This window comes from Lactuca saligna, chromosome 5 (assembly GCF_052625555.1).
Source record: "Lactuca saligna cultivar CGN05327 chromosome 5, ASM5262555v1, whole genome shotgun sequence".
NCBI classification, from domain to species: domain Eukaryota; kingdom Viridiplantae; phylum Streptophyta; class Magnoliopsida; order Asterales; family Asteraceae; genus Lactuca; species Lactuca saligna.
In genome coordinates this window covers 241,789,112-241,809,998 of record NC_136421.1, presented here as the reverse complement: position 1 = coordinate 241,809,998, position 20,887 = coordinate 241,789,112, and the positions used below count along the sequence as shown (strand labels likewise).

Genomic DNA, 20,887 nt, shown 5'->3' with positions numbered 1-20,887 from the left:
ATGCAAGTTGTATAGCATGATGAATGAGAACTTTCAAGTATTGGAAAAATTAAGACTAATTACTTGTTCACATGGATGTGTGAGTCAAGTAATGGACTAAGGGATCGAGTACATAGTCATGTGCACTGATTAAGTCCACCACAAAAGATATAAGGCTATTCGTCATAGTTTACTAAAGCTCAGTAAATATGATTATACTTACAAGCTTAAGTGTAACTCCGAGACATTGGAAAAGGTTTCAATGCATAGCAGAGCGAATAAGAAGAATCAAATTAGGCAGAAGGATAAAAGTCTCTCAAATCTGAAAAGATGGGAGAGTACTTTAGTATCAATTTTTGTGATCATCTTAATGATTAACAAACCATAGCACAATTAGTTCTCTAAGGAAATCTTAGTGCATTCTGATGACTAAGAAGAGGGATATTGAATTGTTGAAATGGTTAAATCAAGAAGATGAGTCATACTTCGTTCCAATACAAGTCTTAGAGTCATACTCCAAGATTGTAATTTGAGTGACATGTCTTTAAGAAGGTTTAAAAAAACTTATCAAATGTAAGAGTAAAAGTTTTCTACTCTTGTACATTTGAAATTGGTAAGTTGTGATGTTTTGGATAAAACAAAGACCAACTAAGGCCAATTGTGTGAAGTGTTTGTCTTGATTAGAATCCGCACTATCTCTTGGATGTTTGACAAGGGAGTCTTATAGGTCAAGAGGATAGTGGGAGTCTTAAAGGTCTTGAAAGTCTCAAGAACTAATCAAGAATGAAACCTGAAGTTCCTCACTAGTACACAACTTGAGGTTTATAACCTATCGTGTTGACATATTCTGTGCCGATTCCAGTTAAAGTTGGCTTTGCATATGAGTTCTTAGAGTTCTCAATGTGTTGCACAACAACTTGGAAGCAATGGTAGGCCCTTGAGCTGCCAGGTGGCAAGAAATTAAGATTGAGTTCAATCCATATGGTTTTGGATTTGTCATTATCTTTGTCTTGTGATTATGGTTTTGACAAATTCATATGGATAGGAACTCATACACCATATAAATCTAAGTGTCATAAGGTTTCTCTCCGATTCACAAAAATGATGGTGAGGAAACACTTTCACTAAGTAGATTTTAGTTAGATAGCAATTGTGATATTTGCATTCTCAAAGTCATTAGTGGAGCGTGTGTGGTTTACTGGCACACTAACCTAGACTTGTGAGAAGTGGCAAAAAGGTCTAACCATTATGATTACGGCATCCCTCTTCATAATTGTTTAGACACACAAGTGTGCTATCTAAGGGAAGGTGTATGTTTTTGATAAAGTCTTATCAAAACAATCTAGTATCAGAAATCTGAACTTTGGTAAGAAAGTCAATAAAGTATTGATTTCTAGAAGTCGAGCTTTCTGAGTACATGTCAAAGCTAGTGGGAGCATAAGTGTTATGCTAATGATCATCATGTTAGTGGGAGCATGATAATTATGATAAAGATTGCAAGTTAGCAATGTTAATTATAGAAAACAAAAGGTTTCAATTGGGAAAAAGTTGTTTTGCTATAATTAAGGGAGAGGAAATTATACTTCATCTCAAATCTATAAGCTTAGATCGTGAGGTTTTAATCATTTAGTCAAGGATATATATATATATGAATTTCATGTTGGAATGGCTCAACATAAGGAAATTCTGTATATGGGTCCATTATTTGCGTTCTAAAATTCGATTATGATTACGGCATCCCTTTTCATAATCAGAATTATGAGAACTTGGCAAATTGAAATGGAAATATTATGGCAAAAGACTGGTTTAGTCTTTATGTGAGACATCATGAATTGTGTCCTATATGCTTCGGATATAGGATCGATTACATGTGCTATATTCATCCTTTCTAAAATTTTTCCAAATGCCTGGGGCATTAAGAAGAGAAAAGGTTTAGAACTGGATATGACTAAAAGAATTAAACAATTGTCAAGGACAATCTAAGGTTTACCAAAGATTGGTTGCTCAAGGATAATTGGAAGTATAGTGATAGTTCTGGAAGGACCATATTGACATAATCTGTAAGGAGGCAACTCTTGTTCAGAAGTAATAGTCAAAATGGAATCTGGAAATGTTTCAAAGTTAGAATTTTCAATATGTGTAAGATTAAGGAAACTTAATGCAAGAAGGATGGTTCCAAGGAGTTGATCTCTTTTGGAATGCTCTGTAATGATTGTTGTCAAGTCTTTCTGACTTTGTGCATAATCATTACAAGAGGATCAATGCATATAAGTTTAGAATCTAACAGATTTCAGTAAATGACATGAATTTGGAATTCTTGTATTTACAGTAAGGATTTGGGAGTGTGAAAAGAGAATCATTGAAGTTATGCTCAATGGATCTAGTTCACAAAGTAAAGATCATAGACAAACATAGTATGCATACTTGGTGTATGGCATGACTAGTGTTTAGAAAACATAGTGTACATGCTTGGAGCATGGGACAACTATTGTTTTAAATTCAAGAATAAAGTTGATAGCTGAAACACTATACAATGAATAATGTGTAATCATATGGTAATAAATAAAAAGGAGTTTTATTTATGTTCATAGGTTTTGATACCATATTGGATTCAATTATTATTGTGTTTCACTTTGCATGTTTTGACTTCCCGAATAAGCTAGGTCATTCTTCTAGAATGACTAAGTTATTCAAACCATCCACAGTCGGTCATATGTTGGAAGTATATATGAATTAAGACTGTCATGGGTTGGCTTGTAGAGGTCTAAGGTATTGGACAAATGGCTACAACACTCATGAGTGCTCATAAGTTCTAAGTATTGGATTCAACCCACGCTCATTGGAATCACTTCATGGATTTTATCACGAGTGATCATGAGACGATAATATCTGATATTCTTCAAACCTAGAGATATGAGTTGTTACTATGAGTTGGTTGTACATTGATTGCACGAAACCGCATTTGGTAACTCGGTGCTATAAAACGTATCTTTGTGTATGATTAAACAAGTAGTAGAACAAGCCATATGAGTCGATGTTTATCCATTCCTTTTACCTTCGGGATAAAAGTGATATCTGTGGGCCCCTCGATGATTTGATGATGACAAATGGAAGTGCTCGGTCAGGCCAAGACTGATTTGATTTGTTCAATTAGTCAGTCGTCATAAATCGGAAATCGGGAAACAACAAATGGACAGAGAGAATGATTATAATCCATGTCTCAGTCCATATGATATCTAGAATGGAGGAATATATGATCCCTTATCTAATGGATAAGTCATTGACAAGATCAGAGTTCATCTACAAGGTCAGAGTTCGACAGAAGCTTTTGAGAGCTACGATTGCTAGTTGGTTCCTGAAGTCATACGCAATAATAGTTTTAGACTTATCCAAGTGGGAGACTGTTGGATTAATGTCTAAGTCCATAACTATAATTGGTAAGACTTGACCCGACCCGGCATGGTCCATTTGGGTTGCATGGCATCATGCACTTGGATAGACTATAATGAGAGAAATAAGACACTTACGGTTATTAATATATTATAAGTTCTAGTATATTAATAATAAGAATAATGAGATTATTTAATTAGTATTGATCAAGAATTAATCTAGGATTAATTAAGTGATCAAAAGAAGACTAATTAAATATATGGGTTGATTGTGTAAATCATCCATACTTGTATAGTGGGCTAATGCTCCATGGATTATCTAGTTGGGCCAAAACCCATATGATGCTCCATGGATGCTCCATAGTGTATTTGAACCCATGGATCCAAGGAAATGGAAAGTCATGACAATTAGGGTTTACCCTAATTGTATAACTATATAAGCATCTTATTCTTGAGGAAAATCGGCCACTAGTAAGAGACTAAGAAAGGGCTAGCCGATTTCATGAAGTGTAGAATTCTCTCAAGTTATTCCAAGTGTATTTGGTGTTGTGTGAACCATTTAAGGTGTCACACTTGGGGCACTAGGCACTCAAGCTTCATGAAGACATTCTACATCAAAGAGGTATGTATTCTATCTTGTTATATTGATAGTTTTGTATGCTAGATTAGGATAATACCTTGGATGTTCATATTTGTATGTATAATAGAGAAAACATAGATCCAAGGTATTTAGGGTTGCATGTACACTTAGGAGTGTTAGAATGCTCATAACCCAACAAAAACATCTCCTTATAAGGGGTGTGGATACCTTCCTTGTCACAACGCATTTTAAAGCCGTGAGGGCAGTAGATCCCATAAGAACTCTGCAGTTAAGCGTGCTCGGGCGGGAGTAGTACCAGGATGGGTGACCCCCTGGGAAGTCCTCGTGTCGAGTGGCCCAAAGCGGACAATATTGTGATACGTTCCAGAGGGGGGTGTTACACCATATGCCAAGAGAAGGGGCATTTGTTGTGAAGTTGCCCTATTTACCTGAAAGATCATAAGGATAGTAAAGTAAAAAAGTTTGACTCTACTGGGTAAAGTCCACTATCTAACTCCATTAAGTCTCTATTTTTAGATTCTTAATACATGATGTGACTAGGTCACATTTTTCTATTTCGTAGAATCAAAGAAAATAGAGGAAGCTTAAAAGAAAAGTAAGTTGATTCTGATCGCGAAGACGGATTTCGATCGCATGATTCGAAGATCAGAATTTTGAGCTGCTACTTAAGAGTTATGATATATTGCTTAGGAATAGATAACAACATGTTTTTCATATGCATTTGTGTTGTAATGATAAGTTTTTTCCGCATGTTTTAAATAAAAGAAAAGTTTTGATTTTATTTATTTTAAGTATCCTTACAATGGCAATTGTGAAAAAATTGTTGTTTATATGATTCCATTGATAGCAATATTGGAAAATGGATTTGATTCTTTCGTTTGTGGTAGTGTCATAATTTACCATATAAGGAAAGATTCTCATCATCCAAGTTTCAGTTGGATAGAAACTTGGAATCATGCAACTTGTATTGTGTGATGAATGATAATTTTTATCTTTGGAAAATTAAGACTAATTAATTGTTCACATGTTCGTGTGAGTTAAGTGAAGGACTATAGGATCGGGTACACTTGGTTGTGTGCGGGTCAGGTCCACCACACAGATTGATAAGGCTATTCGTCATGATTTACTAAAGTTTAGTGAATATGGTTATACTTACAAGTTTAAGTGTAATTCTGAAACATTGGAAAAGTTTATATGTATGACAGGACGAATGAGAAGAATCAAATTAGGTAGAAAGATAAAAGTTTCTCTAATATGAAAAGATGGGAGAGTACTTTAGTATCGTGTCTTATGATTATGAAACCTTATCACAATTGATCCTCTAAGGACATCTTTGTGCATTTGTTTGACTAAGAAGAGGAATCGTGAATTGTTGAAATGGTTGAATTAAAAGATAAATCATAATTCGTTCCAAAAACAAGTCTTAGAATAATACTCCAAGATTGTAAATTAAGCGACATAATCTTAAGAAGGTTTATAACACTTGTCAAATGTAGAGTAAAATGTTTCCTTACTCTAGTACATTTGAAATTGGTAAGTTGCGATGTTTTGGATAAAACAAAGACCAACTAAGGCCAATTATATAAAGTGTTTTTCTTGATAAGAATATGCACTAACTCTTGAATATTTGCATTGTCAAGGAATGGCTCTTGACAATAGAATCTTATATGTCAAGAGGTCAGTGGGAGTTTTAAAGATACTGAAAGAGTTTCAAGAACTAATCAAGAATAAAACTTGTTGATCACTAGCACACGACTTGAGGTTTGTAACCTATCGTGTTGACATAGTCTTGTTTCCTATGCCCATTCCAATTAGAGTTGACTATGCATTTGAGTTCTATGAGTTCTCAGTTGTTTGCATAACTACTTGGAAGCAATGGTAGGCCCTTGTGCTGCCAGGTGGCAAGAAGTTAAGACTGAGCAAGTTCAGTCCATATGAGTTTGGATTTGTCACTAACCTTGTCTTGTGATTATGCTTATGACAAATTCACATGGATAAGAACACATACACCGTAAAATCTAAGTGTCATAAGGTTTCTCTCCGATTCATGAAAATGATAGTGAGGAAGCGCTTTCGCTAAATAGATTTTAAGTAGATAGCAATTATGATATATGCATTCTCAAAGTCGTTAGTGGGGTGTGTGTGGTTAACCGACACCCTAACATGGATTTGTGAGAAATGGCAAAGGTCTAAACAATTCAGACTATGATTACGGAATCCCTTTTCATAGTTCTAAAAACTGTTTAGACACGCATATGAGCTATCTAAGGAAAGGTGTATGATTCTGATAAAGTCTTATAAAAGCATCTTGTATCAGAAATTTGAACTTTGGTAAGAAAGTCAATAAAGTATTAATTTCTAGAAGTCCAGCTGATTTCTGGATACATGTCAAAGCCAGTGGGAGCATAATTGTTATGCTAATAATTATCATGTTAGTGGGAGCATGATAATTATGATAAGTGTAGCAAGTTAGCAATGTTAATTATAGAAAACAAAAGTTTCAATTGGAAAAAGTTGTTTTGCTATAATTAAGGGAGATGAAATTATACTTCATTTCAATTATAAAAGCTTACATTGAGATTTTAATCATCTTTAGTCATATATATATATATATATATATATATATATATATATATATATATATATATATATATATATATATATATATATATGAATTTTATGTTGGAATGGTTCAACATAAGGAAATTCTATATAAATATTGCGTTCTCAAAATTCGATTATGATTACGACATCCCTCTTCATAGTCGAATTATGAAAACATGGAAAATAAAAAATATGGTAGCAAAAGATTGGTCTAGGATCATGTCCTTATGTGAGATATCATGAATTCTATCCCATATGCTTCGGATATATGATCGATTTCATGTTCTAATATTTATCCTTTCTAAATTTTCAAAATGTCTAAGGCATTAAGGGGGGAATATGTCTAGAAATGGATATGGCTAAAATGATTAAGCAATTGTCGAGGACAATCTGAGGTTTACCAAAGATTGGTTGCTCATGGATAGTTGGAATTATGGTGTAAAATTTGGAAGGACCATATTGACATATTCTGAAAAGAGGCAACTCTTGTTCAAAAGTGATAGTCAAAATGAGAATATGGAAATGTTTCCATAGGTGGAAGTTATTCATTAAATCTGTGTAAGATTAGAAAACTTAATTCAAGAAGGATGTTCAAAGGAATATACTTTGAATTTGAGACTTCGTTTCCATGGAGTTGATCTCCATTGGAATACTCTGTAATGTTTGTTGACAAGTCTTTGTGACTTTGTGCATAGTCATTACAAGCGGATCAATGCATATAAGTTTAGAATCTAACAGATTTCGGTAAATGGCAGGAATTTGGAATTCTTACATTTACGATAAGGATTTGGATTGTGAAATGAGCATCATTGGAATCATGTTCAAATTGATCTATTTCACAAAGTAAGGATCATAGACAAATATAGTGTGCATACTTGGAGTGTGGCATAATTATTGTTTGGACAAACATAGTGTGTATGCTTGGCGCATGGCATAACTATTGTTTTAATTCAAGTATAAAGTTGATTATTCGAAACATTATACAATGAATAATGAGTAATCAATATGGTGTTTAAATAAAAGGTGTTTTATTTACTCTTAAAGGTGCTTGGGGCCATATAGGATTAGTATTATTCTTGTGTTTCACTTTACATGTTTTGACTTCTCGAATAACTAGGTTATTCAAACTATCCACAATCAATCATACTTTGGAAGTAGGTATGAGGCAAGACTATCATGAATGGGTCTGTAGTTTGTCTAGGTGGCCTAGACATAGCAGCAGTATTCATGAGTACTCCTGGAATGAGATTCGAGCATTGGATTAAAACCACACTCATTTGACTCACTTCATGGATTTTATCATGAGTGATCATGATACGATAATATCTTATATTCTTCAAACGGAGACGTGCGAGTTGTAGTTGCACGTCAGTTGCACATTGACATATATAAACGCAACTAGTAACTTGGTTGTTACAAAACATATCATTATGTGTAATTTGATGAGTAAGTACAAGCGAACATTTAGGTCGAATTTTATCCATTCCTTTTACCCTTGGAGGGATAAAAAGCGATATATGTGGGTCCCTCGATTATTTAGTGATGACAAATGTAAGTGCTTGGTCGAGCCTGGACTGATTTGATTTGTTCAATTAGTTAGTCATCATAAATCGGAAATTGAGAAACAACAAATGGACAGAGAGAATGATTATAATCCATGTCTCAATCCATATGATATCTAAAATGGAGGAATATATGATCCCTTATCTAATGGAAACGTCATTGACTAGGTCATAGTTCGACAACGGCTTTTAAGAGTTATGATTTCTAGTCGAGATCATGGAGTCATACGCAATAATAGTTTTAGACTTATCCAAGTGGGAGACTATTGGATTATATGTCTAAGCCCATAACTATTATTGGTATGTACTCGACCCGAGAGTAGCATGGTCCATTTGGGTTGCATAACACCATGACAATTTGTTAGGATGGATTCTTGAGAGAGGGTTATATATGATTTATTAATATATTATAAGTTCTAATATATTAATATAAGATCATATGTTTTAATTAGTATTGATCAAGAATTAATTCGGAATTACTTTAGTGATCAAAAGAGACTAATTAAATCTATGGGGACTAATTATGGTAATTAGTTATATTTATATATGTTGGGCTTATGATCCATGTTGGACCAAGTTTATGTATGAATACATAAAGATTTGGCCACCTGAACCATGGATCATAAAACCCATGGATATGGATTTGGGTTATACACATGACCCTTGGAATCCAACATATAAATATGTTAGTTTATGACCAAAACGTGTGCTTCTTTTTCTTAGAGAAATATGGAGGTTTTTGGGTGCATGGAATTCTCTCTCAAGAGTCACCTTTGTTCTAGGTGAGTTGTGATTCCATTTGAGGTGCAACACTTGGGGCACTAACTTCTTAAAGGCCAAAGTCTTTCAAGCAACACCAAATACATCAAGACTTCAAGCCACATAAAATGTATGTTACTCTAACTAGTATCTTGTATTGTGTATGACAAATTGCATGCTAGTTATAGGTTTAATGCCTTGGAAACACTTTTGCATGCATAATTAGTGAAAATATAGATCCAATGTATTTAGGGTTGTATGTGCACCTAGGATGTTGTAGTATACTAAAACCCATCAATACATGTCATTCATGTTTCAATGAAAATCCCAAAAGATCTTAGGAGTTTCATGTGATTGAAATTGGTGAAATGTTTCTACCTATCTAAAATAGTTTCGTGATATGACTACGACATCCATCTTCATATTATGGAATGGAAATATGGATCCTAGCCTTAATTTGAATTTTAGGTTAATAATTAAGGATTAAAATCAACTAACTTGAATTCTCTATTTTCCTACATTTTAGATGTCAAATAAAGATAATAATGGGTTTTCTTGTTCTTTTGGAAATGATTTTCTTCAATCTTCTGGAGATGGTCTTCTACATTCTGATCAATGTTAAAAAGTTTTTCCTTTCTTGGGTAATAGTGCAATTGGACTTTGTCCTCATTCAAATCTTCCATCTCCTCCTACTCCCCATGTGACTCTTCCTACATCATGTTTTCCTTAATTCGAAAGATATGAAACTACTCAAGCCCTATTGGCATGTAAATATGAAGATGGAAATTATGTGTGTACACATGCAAACACAATGTAGGAACTTGTACTAATGTACTAATGATGTATGGACTGATACTATTGTATTAATGATGTAGAAAATAGTACTATTGTATTAACGATGTAGAAGTGGCACTAGTGTACCAATGATGTAGTCACCTAATAGAATATAGATGACAACCACGACAAATATAATGGTGGTCCTTAAGATAGATCTCTATAGATGAATAAAGAAGATAATAGGAATGAGAAATCGGGTTAATTGTTTGGTATAAAATAGATAAACAAATTAACTATATTCTTGTGGTTGAAAACCCTATGTACTCACCAGGTTTTCCAACTTGACCTACTCAACTTTTTTGAATCATATGAAGCAGTACAAAGATAACGATGTTCGAACCTGATGAGAGATTCAAGGAAATATAAGCCATGGTATAAAAGATGTAAAAGATATTGTAAGACTTGTAATGACTACACTTATGTTTATGATTCTTGTATTAGCTATGAAATTCCAAGTTTTTAATAATCGATGAAAAACATTTATTCATAAATACTTTTGCGGGACCAAATTCCGCTTTTATAAGTAAACCATGTTTTAAAATAAGCATAAATACAAATATCTTTTCTTGCCGAGAAAATTGGAAACGTCGCACAAGTAAAACAACAAAAAACATATCAAATGAAATCAAACTACACACAGATATATATATATATATATATATATATATATATATATATATATATATATATATATATATATATATATATATATATATATATATATATATATATATATATATATATATATATATATATATATATATATATATATATATATATATATATATCGATTTCATGTTATGTATTACCTATTATTATTATAAAATAGTTGTTAGATAATTATATTGTTAATTTGACATTTCGTGTTAAGTTTTATATTTGACATTGTAACTACTTATCTTAATTATTAAGATCATATTATATTTTGATCTCACATCTTTTACTTTAATTGAAGGTTTAATTCAAGGGTATATGACTTTGAACCATATAACATAGAAATTAGAATCGAAAATTCGAAGCAAGAGCATAACACAGAGCCATAAAAAGGCTCTAACTTCGCTCTTTGACTCGAAAGGGAAACATCAAACCAAGCTTTACAACTTCTTAAATGCAACTCGAAATCGATATGTTCGGACCTTTTGGATACAATTTGTTTCTTAATTTTCACGTTATTGCTTCTATGTTTTACAACAATCATATTCTATATATGATATTGTTTTAAACATATCATCCATATTTTTCTATAACTTGTATATTGTAAATGAAAAAACATTTTTTATGTTTGAAGTTGTAACCATTTAATTTTTGTTTTGGGATTTTTCAATCTTGATTCAGTATAACAATTACAATTTATGGTATGAATACGAGATTTTGATATTGATAACCTTAACACAAACATCTCAACATATTATTTTAATAAACATATATTTATTTTATATGTATTTCATCCTATGTTTTCAAATAGAGAAATTAAATATCTTTTTATTTTTTATTTTTATCAATCTTTCTGCACGTAACGTATCAGGTCCAAAGTTCAAATAAAAATATCAAATTTAACCATAATATATAAGAATTGAAAGATTATTTTACTTGATATCCATGGTTACGATTATAACTAGCACTAGCACTTGATATGCCGAATTTCACATATGGTATATGAATATTTATGTTTTGCGATTTATCCTATATGATTGGCTTAGGCGTGAATTCGGCATTAATCATCTATATGGTGCTACTTATTGTCTTCTTTTCCTTTAATAAAATCAGTAAAATATAGTTTATCCGAAAAAAAATGTTATCAAATAATTGGTTTACAAGATATTATTATTATTTTTGAAAAACAAATTCCTTTTACTTTTTCTTTTCTGTCGATAAATACTTTAAGTTCAATAATATATTGAAAGTTATCTTTTATTTTTTAATATGAATAAAGCATATAGCTAAATTAACTTTAATGGAAAGATGGGGACGGGGGAGTATATATTCTCAACTGAAGCAGTGGATTCACTCTAACACCACCTCCTGTTTCTAACCAGCGGTGTGCCGGTGCCACCATCCTCCGCCGTTAAAGCCCCAGTACTGTCCTTTTTCTATCTCGCAACTCTTAAAACCAACCTCAATTTCCCATTCAACTTCAACGATTTCAACTAACTATTTCATCTTCAACCTACCCCCTGCTTCCAAGTAAGTAATCTCTCTCTTTCTTCAGTACTTCTAGATCTCTGCGTAGATTTCTATTATTTTTCTTATTTATCTGTTGTATTGTTTTAAAAATGGAAGTTGAATCTGTTTTTATGTTTTTGATTCATGAAGTTTCCATTACATGATCTGAACGTCGTTTTTGGGGATGTTTTTATTCTTTGTTCTTCACAATCTGAATTCTTATCTATCGATCTTCCAAAAAAATTGTACTGTAGATTCATAAAATTGAAATGAAAACTGTGGTGATTAAGATCTTTTGCGAACTGCTCATAAGAAATTAGGTTATATAACACTTGGTTCATTCTTCCCCCTTTTCCCCCATATTAAAAGAGGTCGAATAGAAATTGGATGAAAATTTGTATGATTTCTTTTGTCGAAATCGACTAATTTTGATAATTTTTGTGTTGTATTTACAGGTTCAAGCACCAATATGGGTCTCTCACCATACTCAAACCCTTCCGATGCCGGAATCCTATGTATAATTCTGGTGAAAACCGCCATGTCGATATCCTTCATGAAGGAGATCCTTCGTTCCATCCTTAATCTCGTCGGGATTCGTTTCCCGTGGTGGGAGGATGTTTCCGATCAAAGCTTCGTCGAGTCACCGGAATGCCGTGGAACACCATCAACGAGTTACATGGAGGAGTTCAGAAGCCGGACACCAACACTCCGGTACGACTCCCTCCTCTCTTCTCCCCTCACCAAACAAGAATGTTCCGTTTGCTTGATTGAATTCAAACCAGACGCAGAGATAAACCACCTCTCGTGTGGACACGTTTTCCATAAATCATGCCTCGAGAAATGGTTAAAATACTGGAACACCACTTGTCCTCTGTGTCGAAACCACATGATGGCGCCTTTAGAATCCGAAGAAAACACCTGCCCGATGTGATCGTGATATTACGAGATCGAGTTTAGATTTGTTAGGAGTATAGTCAGTTTTGAGTTTTGTACATATTAAACTCCATGGTTTCCGATGTCATATGCATCTGAGAAACGGAAAAGCTTTGTTCCAGTTTGAATTATATATAATAATAATAATAATAATAATAATATATTTGAATGAAAGTACATGTTAGTTTTTTACACATAATGAATCGATAAGAATTTTATCAGCATTCTCTAGGTCGTCTCGATTTCTTCATGTTGGTGGTTGTGTTTCCTAAATCTGAAAGGTTTGAACCGACGGAGGCAGTTTTCCGGTAGGCTAATTCAGAAAGGTTGGAGCCGACTGAGACACTGTTCCGGTGGTAGCGACACCTGAAGGAGCCAGGGTGGTTGGTCGGAGCACACAGACAACTGATCTTCATGGCGGAGGATTTTCTGGCACGTGGAGAAGATGGATTGGATGATAATGCTTCGATTCTTGCGTTGTTCATGTCATCTTCTAGAGATAGTTCCTGTAGATCAGTCTTGGGTTGTTTTGGTGGTGGCTTTGACATATCTTCACCGGAAGAATCTTGTGTGTTTAAAGATTCGAACACAGGTTTACTCGTATCTAGAAGAACATCGGATGAAACAAATAGGATCTGAATCGATTCATTGGAAAAAAACAAAAAACAAAAAGAAAAAGAGGAAGTTCATGAGAGTTTGTTTACCTTTTTTGATAATGGCAGGAGCTTGATTGTCTATCCACTTTTTCTTGTTAATGGATATGATGACGATAGAGAAGATAACTATGAAGATGAAAAGGACGAACATCTTTTGGGAGCCTTTGATTTCCTCAAACATACAATTCCCCCTATCTTTCCTTTTTTTGTTGAGATTCTATGGTGACTATAATCCCTCTTTCCTACACCTCAAATTTTGGGAATTTTGTGCCACTTTTTCCTCCCGTTTTTCTTATTTAGTAACTATGAGATGATCAACATAATCCACGAACATTAAAGTAGGTTTGAATATAGAAATAAAAGAGAGGTAATATGTATGCACCCCACGTATTCTTCAAGAGGCACATATATTCTTGATTTGAATTTGAATATTCAAATGAATAGGTTTTTATTAAGAAAGGTAATCAAAGAACAAAAATGAAGGAAATGGTTATTTAAGAACGAGTAAAAGTACAAATAAAACACATTAGTCGATCAGTGGAAACTTACTGGAAATCAAAACATTAGAGTATCAAAAGAAGAAGTCTAATCATCGAAGCCTTGAGTTTCATCAATCACAGTAAGTGAAGGGGCAAAGCGCACAATCAACTTCTTCCTCGATCCTTTGGCATTTGGGGTTTTGGAGTCGATCCCCTTGAAACGAACACGACGATTACATGATATAGGTTTAGGTTTGGGAAGCAACGAAGATTTGGTAGAAGGTGTATTCTCGTCTCGACAAATCAAACTATTAGGCATCTCATAATTGCTCGGATTTCTTGCTCGGCGACGGAGTTTTTTCACTGTCCGGAGAGGAACGAGAAAGTACTTTTGTCCAGGGACGAGAATCTCCTCCGGCGGAACAATGGAGTCCCACGGCTGCCGGAATATCTCTGGACGAGCCAAAACGAAGTTGGGATACTTGTCAATGATTGAAGACGCTGGGAATGCCATGTAGTGTCGTTCAACCACACCTCCGGCATGAATAATCTGCAAGATCAATGGCTTTTCTCCTACGACAATTCCCTCAAAGCTAGGGTTAGGTTTAGGGTTAGGGATGTTGGTACGGGAGCCGAATAATTTGAGTAGCATGTTATTATCGAGGGAAAAAAGGTTTAGGTTTTGGATGGTAGAAGAAAGAATTGGAGGTACGTAATGACTTATAGAAATCATGATCGATGAAATCGAAGAGATTTTGATTTGTGTTACCGTTTGAGTTTTGACGTAGATTCTAGCGGCAGCTACCTGCAAATTAGGATTAAGTGAAGATAACATCAATGTAGAATAAAAAGCAGGCACTGGGTGTCGATTGTCTTATTATTGGTTATTGTTGTCTCTACAGGAGGCACAACTAAAAACCGGCAAAAAATCACCATGCAGAAAATATGAAGAGAGAGAGAGAGAGAGAGAGAGAGAGAGAGAGAGAGAGAGAGAGAAAGCGGATAAGATGTAGTGATGAACCCTTACACATAATTTCACCTTCTGTATTTGCAAACTAAAACCCACATATAGGCTATTGAATAGAATTATGGGATAATAAAAAAATTACCAAATTGGAAGATGGTTGTAATAAATCGACTCAATAAAGGTGTCTATGGGATATCTAAAGGGTATAAAAAAAATGACAGACACGTGTTTTTTTAACAGCGAGTTATGAGTCGATTACAAATTTCATGTATCTAACCGGTCCTTTCTAAAATTAGCATAACCAAGTGTCACCGTAGTTTTCTATAAACAAGCCGAGTTTTTTTAATTGGCTTTCGGACTGGTCACAAATCAGGTAACTGGTCCAAATGCGATCAAAGGGCTTGTAGCTCAACAATAACAAGTGTTTGTGAAAAAGTGTCTCGTAACTGTTCAAGTCTCGTTTGAGACAAATGGAATAGCTTAGGAGTAACATAGAGATTTGCTTTTCTAAGAAAAAAAAAGGTTGATGCCTACCTACCACCTCTATATACTCCAGTATTTTCGTAGATCAAATTGCTTGTTTAAATGGGTACGGGGATTTAAGGAGGAGAAAACAGTTTTTGGTGCAAGGTAATCTGTGGCATTCATTATCTTGCAAGGAAGCCTATAACTTCCTTATATAAAAAATTGATTCATTGGTGCTGGCAAAATGTAATGAAAATTGTTGATGAGTCGGGAGAGATTGACATAAAATTTTCATCTATTTTTGAAGTCAAGGTGGGAAGAGGGAATGTTATGTTCTTCTGGTTCGACCAGTGGGCAGGGGACTTCATTTTTGCTTCTAAATTCCCTTGGCTGTTTTCTCTTGAACGGCGGAAGATTTTTTTCATCGAAGAGAGAATTTGTCCGGATATTGGAGGTTGGGCTTGGAAACGGCAACCAAATCACAAGGAGGAGCTTGATGAGCTAAATATGTTAAGAAGTATTTTGTCTAACCACACTCGATCTGGCGCGGATGATACTCTGAGAACAAAGCTTTCAAGTGACGGGAGGCTTTTAGCGAGTAGTGTTAGAAATCTAATTGACTCTTACGTCTCATGTCCCATGCAAATGGCACAATCTGGAATCACACGGTGCCTTTGAAAATTAATTGTTTCATATGGAGAGCTTGTATTGGTAGAATTCCCACTGCGTGTGCGCTATCCAGGCATGGGATCAACATCAATGACCTTTCATACAGCGACTGTGTGGGGGTGTCGATGAAGCCGAGCATATTCTTGTCAAGTGCCCGTTCGCTATTGATGTGCTTCGTTGGATTTGGAATTGGTGTGCCATTATTCCTCCTGCTTTTGACACCGTGGGAGATTATCACCTTTGCAACTAATTGGGGAAGTTGTCCTAAGAAAAAGCATGTAATCCTTTCCATTGTGTATGGTTGCTTTTGGTGCATTTGGAGGGCGATAAATGATTTGATTTTCAACAATATCTGATCTTCTTCATCTATGGTGGCTGATGATGTGATTTCTTTAGTTTTCAACTGGGTAAGGGTTAAGGGGAGATTCGGAAATTGTAATTGGATGAATTGGTGTTGTAATCCTTTATCAATTATGTAATTGTGTTTTTTGTTTTCTTTGTCTCTTAGGCTCTATCTAAGCAATGAGTTAATAGAATCTCACAGTTTCCAAAAAAAAAAAAAGATTGCTTGGTTTTAGTCCACTCTATCCTTTATCGGTTCGTAATCCATTGGATTTTCTACATAGAAGTATTGGTTAAAGTCAAAATAAGTTTCACACTTATTTTACAAAATCTTTTAAAGTTTGTTAAAAAAATGTCTGCATATTAGCCATTTTTGTCTTTTAGTGTTTTTTGAACAATTTGTTAACTAATAAGTATTACTTCTTTTACTTTTTTTAATCAGTAAAAATAACCGGACGATATAAGGATTTCCTGGTCTAATTAGATAAGACCCAATTAAGGATTGTTGGATTGAGCCCAAGATTAGATATGACCAGTTAAAGACCCGGTTGGGCATTCACCGTCTTCATTATCTTGTTCCAATATATCTTTGTTTATGACTTTGTTACAAGTTATATATATATATATATATATATATATATATATATATATATATATATATATATATATATATATATATATATATATATATATATAGCCTTTAACAAGGATGTTAATCCTCTTTGGCAACATTTCGTATGAAAATTACTAAATGTATAAATGTTTGCTAAATGTTTTGTTAAGCTTTTTCTTGAAGCAACTAAGATTGCTAAGTGCACATATGTTCGAACTTCGAAGTGTTAGTTTCATAACATATTAAACAAATAAGGAAAACTATTACAAAAACTTGAGAACCCCTAAGAACATTTAATATAAGCATGCTATGGAAATATCATTTGACAAAATCCTTAAATTGTAATATCTCCTCTTCCCTAATTGCTAAATCTACTTAAATTGCCAAATTTTCAATGAACAATATGTTAAATTTCCATCTTGCAAAACACGTTTACACAGTTTCGAAATGTTACAAAAAAATAAATAAATAAATAAATAAAGTTCTCATAACGCGTAAGGCTATCCGGTATAAAAAGTAATTCACACTTGGGTTTCCTATGTGGCACACCAACCCACCGTTAAATACTGCCTCGGAGGCTGGTGGGTTGGGGGTAGAATGGGAAGACATGAGTTTCCATTTTACAGTGAACATCATTTTCACAACCTAGTGGGTTGGTTGTAAAATGTTAAAATACCCAGATGCCAAATGGTGTTGAGTTGGTTGATGGTTTGGTTGTGCCCTTTCAACTTCCATAAATTCACCCGTGATGCCGAAACCTCATACACCATATAATTTCTCAAAATTTTCACATTTTATTCCTATTTCAACTTTCTAATACATTCTACTACTCCTTTTCTCAATATTTTTGAGACCTTCCAAATGTGAAAGCACATTTGCAATTAAAAAAAAAACGGACCATTGCCACAAATCATATGCATATACGAGAGGACATACACAATAAAAAGCAAAATAGTCATCAAAATTCCATAATAACAAACAAATTTCTGTACCTTAATGATTAATATTAACCACGACCTCCTTATACAATTTACAAAATGATTTAGCTAAAATTCATTCAATATAACATAATAGCAGCAAATGCCAATGAACAAAAAAATGAACTTCCAACTTCATATTTCATATCAATATTGCATAAAATTTATACAAAATTTTAGTCGCTTTTGTAATTATATATCTTGATTAACCTTTTGCTGTCCCCTGAGTTATTCTGAAATGTCTTTTCCAAAAAGTAAAGCAATTCCTTTCGTGGGATCTTCTAGTTTCACAAGAGATTCCCCTACCAAGATCTAAAAAAGTGCATCAATTCATCAAATTCAATATCATTACACTTATTGATAGATGAACAATTTAGGGCACCAATTACATAATCAAATCACTTACAGCTTTAACACCCGCTTCTTGTACATACGCCACATCAGCAGGAGTGAACAATCCAGACTCCCCCACCACCTAACGAAATTCAAACATCAAAAATCTTTCATAAAAAAAAAAAATAATAAATAAATGGTTTCATATAATCTTACTATTATGCCTTTTTGGCGAATCTTTTCACCACGTTCACCTTCCAGTAATTTCTTTGTGTTACTGATATCAACCTCAAACGTTTCTACAAACATTCCATAACACTTGAAAAGGATATAAAGATTATGATATATGAAACCAAAAAAAAAAAAAAAAAAATTGATTACCAAGGTTACGATTATTGATACCAATTAATTGAATCCCATCGATTTCAAGCACACGATCCATTTCATTCTCATCATGCACCTTAAAAAACCCAAAACGATTTATTTAAAAACTCCGAATTGAAAATGATTTGAATAGACAAAAAACTTCAAACCTCCACAAGCACTGTCAATCCAATCATCTTACAAATCTTTGTCATATATTTGATGTCAAGATCTTGTAGAATAGCAGCGATTAACAGAACAGCATCAGCACCTTTTGCACGTGCATAATAGAGTTGCCATGCATCTACAATGAATTCTTTGCATAAAAGAGGACACTGTAGAATGAAGATAAATAATAATTAATCAATTAAATTGATATGATGTGTGAAAAGATAAGGAAAACTATACCTTTACTCCAGCATTACGTATAGCCTCTAGATTCTCAAAGCTTCCCTGAATTGACAAACAAAATTATTATATGATTAATTAAATTGAATAATCAATCAAAAAGATTGTACCTGAAAATATTTCGCATCTGTTAAAACACTCAGACACGCTGCTCCACCTTTCTCATAGGCTTTTGCAATTTCAACCTGTCACAACAAGATTTGTATATTCATTAATCAAATAATTACGTATATAGTGGTAATTACATCATGGAAGTGGCAACTTACAGGATCAAAATCTTCTCTTAGAACTCCTCTACTGGGTGAAGCCTTTTTCACTTCAGCAATTAAAGCAGGCATTCCTGTTTTTTCGGATGATGCCTTAAGAGCTCCTATAAAGTCTCTAGGAGGAGCAGCGATGTCAGTAGCTTTCTTCAGTGAACCCAGAGGCTTTTTCTCTCTCATCTGAAACTGATCCTTGTTAGGGAATGATAAGATAAATGTAGTATGAAAAACTGTGTATAAAGTGAAGAAAAAACCAGACCTGGGCAACCTCAGTGTCCTTGTTCCATACAATTTCCTCGAGTATGTTGCGGGGAGTATTGCCTTCGTTCTGTAACCTGAACTCAAAAGGACCAACATGATGTAATGGAGGCCCGGTTGGTGGTCGTCTTCTAATTTTTATCCCTTGTGTAGCAGCTATGTCGATTTGGGAATTTTTAACCTTTGATTCCTTAATATCGAGTGCATCGACTTTGGAATCATCCGATGCAATATTGATGGCAGATCCATCAGTAGCTTCAGACTACAAATCAGTAAAAAAAAAAAAAAAATGAAGTTCTACTATAATCAATCTGATGTTTCAAAGAATTTTGAAGTTTGGGTGTTGTGTGAAGGTCTATCAATCAGATTTCATTCTTTAATTAGGGCGCGAAATAGTTTAGGGCACGAATACATGGTCACCCATCCCCCGGATCATTACCCTCATGAAACAATGGCATTTGAGGTTAATTAACAGTAATAAGAAAATAGCGCAAGAAGTTGGAAAGATCGTAGATAATCTACCTGTTGAGCTCGCATACAAGGAAATGAGGCGATGTGTTTGTTCCTCAGGAACCTGAAAGTGAATCGAGTATTATCATAGAATGTGTGATTGACGGGTGAGGAAGGAAGGGAGTTAAAAGAAACCGAAGATGTTGCGCAAATTAACTCCTGCATATCTAAGAGCGTTGGATTTGCTGTAGTTTATAAAATGCGCACGGGGACGAGGGAGGACGCGGTGGCCGGAAGAGGCCGTTGCATTCTTCGGTTAGATAACCTTTTGAGTGCACCAAAATATCCAACACGAAATATTGATTGAAATATCATAATGTGAGATTTTTTTATTTTTTTATTATTTTTTATTTTTTACACTACAAATCTAACCTACTTTTAATACCATCTATGTTTCAGAAATTAAATCCGTGATTTCAAAAAGAAAGAACGACACTTGGTATCACTGGGTCAAATAAAAAACTATACAGTAAAATTTTCTTCAATAAAATATCTTCAAAAAAAATCATAATATTTTATGAAAAAATTTCAAACTAAAATTTATTTACGAAAAAACATAAATTACTGGTGAAAATGACGATTTGATATTTTTTTTCCGATTTATTGGTTTCATTACTTATCTAGTTCCATCAAACTCCCATTATTTTATTATAATATATGAATAAGTTCCAAACTAAAATTAAATGATGATTTGATATTTTTCTTCATGTAACATAAAATTTACCGGTTTGATTGTTGACATTGATGTTTAGTAATT

At 33.8% G+C, this 20,887-nt stretch overlaps 1 protein-coding gene, 1 long non-coding RNA gene and 1 pseudogene across 3 annotated transcripts; 1 reads left to right on the top strand and 2 right to left on the bottom strand.

Annotated features, from left to right (window-relative positions):
* Positions 1-11,721: 11,721 nt before the first annotated feature.
* LOC145047144 (putative E3 ubiquitin-protein ligase XERICO pseudogene) lies at positions 11,722-13,001 on the top strand (annotated as a pseudogene). Its single transcript, XR_013682120.1, has 2 exons — positions 11,722-11,915; positions 12,350-13,001. The product of XR_013682120.1 is annotated as a putative E3 ubiquitin-protein ligase XERICO pseudogene (transcript).
* A 293-nt stretch (positions 13,002-13,294) lies between these two features.
* Positions 13,295-14,939, bottom strand: LOC145047145 (uncharacterized). The gene is made up of 3 exons (XR_013682121.1): positions 14,033-14,939; positions 13,532-13,786; positions 13,295-13,431 (listed from the first exon to the last, which is right to left on the bottom strand). It is a non-coding gene; the product is annotated as an uncharacterized LOC145047145 (long non-coding RNA).
* A 3,166-nt stretch (positions 14,940-18,105) lies between these two features.
* LOC145047140 (Aldolase-type TIM barrel family protein) lies at positions 18,106-20,423 on the bottom strand. The gene is made up of 10 exons (XM_078995378.1): positions 20,143-20,423; positions 19,622-19,882; positions 19,366-19,542; positions 19,210-19,284; positions 19,100-19,144; positions 18,862-19,026; positions 18,710-18,788; positions 18,545-18,627; positions 18,402-18,470; positions 18,106-18,307 (listed from the first exon to the last, which is right to left on the bottom strand). The coding sequence occupies exons 1-10, from the start codon at positions 20,293-20,295 to the stop codon at positions 18,224-18,226; spliced, it is 1,191 nt and encodes a 396-aa protein (XP_078851504.1). The 5' UTR covers positions 20,296-20,423; the 3' UTR covers positions 18,106-18,223.
* Positions 20,424-20,887: the final 464 nt, after the last annotated feature.

Excerpts from the sequence above, each read along its gene's own strand:
- LOC145047140 (XM_078995378.1), bottom strand. The coding sequence starts at position 20,295 with ATGCAGGAGTTAATTTGCGCAACATCTTCGGTTTCTTTTAACTCCCTT. Across the intron at positions 19,543-19,621 it reads AGGACACTGAGGTTGCCCAG|ATGAGAGAGAAAAAGCCTCT; the intron begins GTCTGGTTTTTT and ends GATCAGTTTCAG. Across the intron at positions 19,027-19,099 it reads TACGTAATGCTGGAGTAAAG|TGTCCTCTTTTATGCAAAGA; the intron begins GTATAGTTTTCC and ends TTCATTCTACAG.